Raw genomic sequence first — 4,386 nt, 5'->3', positions numbered from 1 at the left:
CTGATGTGGCAGAGGAGTTTGTGGCTGGACTATGGCTGGGCTATTGCTTGTCCACGAACTATTGTGGATGCTCTAAACATTAATTATTCACCTCCGAAAAAAAAGGAAATTTTTATACAACCTTTTGTTCCACTAGGGACACAATCGCCATTTAAAGCCACACACAAGGACAAAACGGTCCACCACTCAAAAAGCAAGACCCACTTTCCCTATGGATTTCCTACGCCGCGTTTGCATCTAACAAAAAACCCCCAACTCTTTTATTTGACCTTATATTAGTATTATTTTATAAACATGAAAATTCTTAATAAATCATAAAAAGAATAAAATTAAGCTTTTAGTAATTTTTTCTGCATGTGGTCATATCTAAGAAAATTAAAAACGTGTGGCCGGTGAGATTGTTTCTTCATTTTCATCTTCAGTTTATGTGTATATATATACCTCCATAAATGCAGAGAGAAAGAGAGAGAAACACCATCGATTTCCTGCTAATCAAACCTCCAATTCTCGCTCCTCGAGCAAAAGGGTCACTCAAACCAGTATAAAGATTCAACCTTTTCAATGGCGCTAGCTAGAGAGCTCATGGGCTTGTCTCTAATGGAGAAATCGTCGTTCTTCGCTTCTGCTTCGTCGACGAGGCTGGTTCTGAAGCAAAATCGGAGCCGGTCTTTTCTGCCCTTGGAGGGGAGGAGAGTACAAGTGGTGATACGGAGGATTACAACGACCCCTGTTGCGGCGATCAGTGAGGATTTGGATTTGGATTTGGTGAAAGTGCTGCCGGAAAAGGCTGTGAAATTCAAAGTTAGGGCGGTTGTGACTGTGAGGAACAAGAACAGGGAGGATTTTAAGGAGACTTTGGTTAAGCATTTGGATGCTTTTACGGATAAGATTGGGAGGAATGTTGTTTTGGAGCTGATCAGCACTGATTTTGATCCCAGTAAGTTCCATGTGTTGGATGAAATGCCTCAATGAATACTTGCTTGAATTCTACCCTTTTCTTTTCTCAGTGGTTTTTGATTAATTATTACATTTTTTGTGACATTGATTAGAAACAAAGGCTCCAAAGAAAAGCAAAGAAGCTGTGTTGAAGGACTGGTCCAAGAAATCAAACCTCAAAACTGAGAGAGTGAATTACACAGCAGAGTTTGAGGTGGATTCAAATTTTGGGACTCCTGGTGCAATTACAGTTAACAATAAACACCAAAAGGAATTCTTTTTGGAGAGTATCACAATTGAAGGATTTGCAAGTGGCCCTGTGCATTTTCCCTGCAATTCTTGGGTTCAGCCCAGGAAAGATCATACTACAAAAAGAATTTTCTTCACTAATAAGGTATACATTAGTTTATGCTTTTAATTAGTTGTTTTTGAATTTTCTGTTAGATTCTGGTGATATGTTGTTAGATGAGTTAAAGTTGGTTATAAAACTGTTGATTTTGATGATTATTGGCATTGTTATGATTATTTGGTGTTTGATGTCTTGTATTTTAAGCCTTTTTTTTTCAAATTGTGAATGAAATGTGATGTTTTGCTTTCAACAGCCATATTTGCCACATGAAACACCTGAGGGACTAAAGGCTCTTAGAGAGAAGGAGCTGAGAGAATTGAGGGGTGATGGACAAGGTGAAAGAAAACTGTGTGATAGAGTGTATGACTTTGATGTGTACAATGATCTCGGCAATCCAGACAAGGGGATCGACTTTGCTCGACCGCTTCTTGGTGGCGACAAGATTCCTTATCCTAGGCGCTGTCGAACAGGGCGTGCTCCCATGGATACTGGTCAGTGATCAATCTCAGCGATATGTTTCCATTATATGCTCGTCTTCTAATTCGTGTTCCTGAAAATCAGATATGAAGTCTGAGAGCCGAGTAGAGAAGCCGCTGCCTACGTATGTGCCTAGAGACGAGCAATTTGAGGAGTCGAAGATGAATGCCTTTTCAACCGGGAGGCTGAAGGCGGTCCTTCATAACCTCATACCGTCTTTGATGGCTAGCATCTCCGCGAATAACCAAGATTTCAAGGGATTCTCGGACATTGACAGCCTGTACAGCGAAGGCCTTCTCCTCAAACTTGGCCTCCACGACGAGATCATGAACAAGATCCAATTGCCTAAAGCTGTCACCACAATTCAAGAAGGTGGTCTGCTCAAATATGACCTTCCAAAGATTGTATCAAGTAAGTAGCTCTGTTCTCCTTTCTCGATTCAGAGATAGCAATAGTCTATGTTTGGTGGAAAACATGAGACTAGAAATACGGATTTCGGGTATAGAAATGAAGAAACTTGTGTTGGCTATCGCTTTTGACTAGTGGGAGTCCCTTCCCTTAGTCAATATTTAGGTTATTATCGACTGTCGTTTGGTTTAATTCGAACCTAATTTGTAGCTCTTAAAGATGTCAAAGTGCTAATGTGAACTGTGCCTGTGGCTTGCAGAGGACAAATATGCATGGTTGAGGGATGACGAGTTTGCACGTCAAGCCATAGCCGGGGTGAACCCTGTCTCCATCGAGAGGCTTCAGTCGTTTCCCCCAGTGAGTAAGCTTGACCCCGAAGTATATGGACCTCAGGAATCAGCTCTCAAGGAAGAAAACATTGCTGGACAACTCAATGGCATGACAATACAAGAGGTAGTTATTTGGCCTTTTGGAAAGTATGAAAAATCAATGGATGGTCGTAGTAGCATATGATATCTACCGTTCATCTAATGTAACTTTTTTCACAGGCTTTGGATGCGAACAAGCTCTTTATCATTGATTACCATGATATTTACTTGCCATTCATCGACAAAATCAATGCCCTTGATGGCCGGAAATCATACGCAACACGAACTCTTTATTTCTTGACCGATGCTGGAACCCTCAAGCCCATAGCTATAGAGCTCAGTCTTGCGCCAAGCTCTACGAAGCCAAACCGTGTAGTCACACCGCCGGTGGATGCCACCACCTATTGGATGTGGCAGCTGGCTAAAGCCCATGTTTGCTCTAATGATGCCGGAGTTCATCAGCTTGTCCACCATTGGTACGTATTCCTCTGTTTCGTGAGCACGATGAATGTAACTCGATCTTGAAGTGTCGTTTCTGATGGTTTAATGTTGTTGGTTGCATAGGCTACGAACGCATGCAACACTGGAGCCATTCATCTTGGCAGCGCATAGGCAGATGAGCGCGATGCACCCGATTTTTAAGCTCTTGGATCCTCACATGAGGTACACGCTGGAGATCAACGGGCTAGCACGTCAAAGCTTGCTCAGCATGGACGGTGTGATTGAGTCTTGCTTCACCCCCGGCCGTTACTGTATGGAGATTAGTGCGGCCGCCTATTCGAGCTTCTGGCGCTTTGATCAAGAAAGCCTCCCTGCCGATCTCATCAGAAGGTATATATCTGTTGCCAAATATCAGTTTGAATTTTCAAAACAAACAAATGTTGTATGAAATCTGAAGTCTAATGTTTTGGTTTTGTTTCTTTCAATCAAATTTCAGAGGAATGGCCGTGCCGGACCCCACACAGCCGCACGGGGTGAAATTGGTCGTTGAAGACTATCCGTACGCGTCGGACGGGCTAATGATATGGGGCGCTATCGAGAATTGGGTCCGACATTATGTGAACCACTACTACTCGGACTCGTCCCGAGTCTGCAATGACAAGGAGTTGCAGGCTTGGTACGCTGAGTCCATCAATGTGGGCCACGCAGATCTGCGTCACGCAGAGTGGTGGCCCACATTGGCAACTCCCGAGGACTTGAGTTCGATCCTCACCACCTTAATATGGCTAGCGTCGGCCCAACACGCGGCCCTAAACTTTGGCCAGTACCCCTACGGAGGGTACGTCCCGAACCGGCCGCCGCTCATGCGGCGGCTCATCCCCGACGAGAACGACCCGGAGTACGCCATTTTCCTCTCCGACCCGCAAAAGTACTTCTTTTGCGCGCTCCCGAGCTTGCTACAAGCTACGAAGTTCATGGCGGTGGTCGACACGTTGTCGACTCACTCGCCTGACGAGGAGTACCTCGGCGAGAGGCATCACCAGTCCATATGGTCCGGTGATGCCGAGGTCATCGAGGCGTTCTACGAGTTCTCGGCCGAGATAAGGCAGATCGAGAAGGAAATCGAGAAGCGAAACTCAGACCCAAGTCTTCGGAACCGGTGCGGCGCCGGAGTCTTGCCGTATGAGCTTCTCGTGCCGAGTTCGGAACCAGGAGTGACATGTAGAGGTGTACCTAATAGTGTGTCCATATAAGTTGACAATAATGCTAGAAAAGAGAGTTTGTAATTAGGTTTGTATGTATGTATATAGTATATTTGTATCTAAGATTAATGTTGTAATGCTCATTAGTTCAACCTAGGTTTAAATATGTAATTTATAGTAGAAATTAGCCTTTGTAATTGCTGTT

The 4,386-nt window shown here is 44.2% G+C and overlaps 1 protein-coding gene across 1 annotated transcript; it reads left to right on the top strand.

Moving 5' to 3' along the window:
- The first annotated feature begins 444 nt into the window (after positions 1–444).
- LOC121791869 (linoleate 13S-lipoxygenase 3-1, chloroplastic-like) lies at positions 445–4,386 on the top strand. The gene is made up of 8 exons (XM_042189684.1): positions 445–937; positions 1,050–1,330; positions 1,539–1,776; positions 1,847–2,173; positions 2,430–2,623; positions 2,719–3,014; positions 3,103–3,369; positions 3,476–4,386. The coding sequence occupies exons 1-8, from the start codon at positions 562–564 to the stop codon at positions 4,230–4,232; spliced, it is 2,736 nt and encodes a 911-aa protein (XP_042045618.1). The 5' UTR covers positions 445–561; the 3' UTR covers positions 4,233–4,386.

Source organism: Salvia splendens, unplaced genomic scaffold (genome assembly GCF_004379255.2).
Source record: "Salvia splendens isolate huo1 unplaced genomic scaffold, SspV2 ctg945, whole genome shotgun sequence".
Taxonomy (NCBI): Eukaryota; Viridiplantae; Streptophyta; class Magnoliopsida; order Lamiales; family Lamiaceae; genus Salvia; species Salvia splendens.
The sequence above is the reverse complement of the archived record's forward strand: the minus strand, read 5'-3'. Positions and strand labels throughout refer to the sequence as shown.

What these genes read in the sequence shown, in the direction of transcription:
- LOC121791869 (XM_042189684.1), top strand. Translation starts at nt 562, where the DNA reads ATGGCGCTAGCTAGAGAGCTCATGGGCTTGTCTCTAATGGAGAAATCG. An exon ending in GAATTTTCTTCACTAATAAG is followed by an intron (nt 1,331 to 1,538) that starts GTATACATTAGT and finishes TGCTTTCAACAG; the next exon opens with CCATATTTGCCACATGAAAC. An exon ending in ATGGCATGACAATACAAGAG is followed by an intron (nt 2,624 to 2,718) that starts GTAGTTATTTGG and finishes CTTTTTTCACAG; the next exon opens with GCTTTGGATGCGAACAAGCT.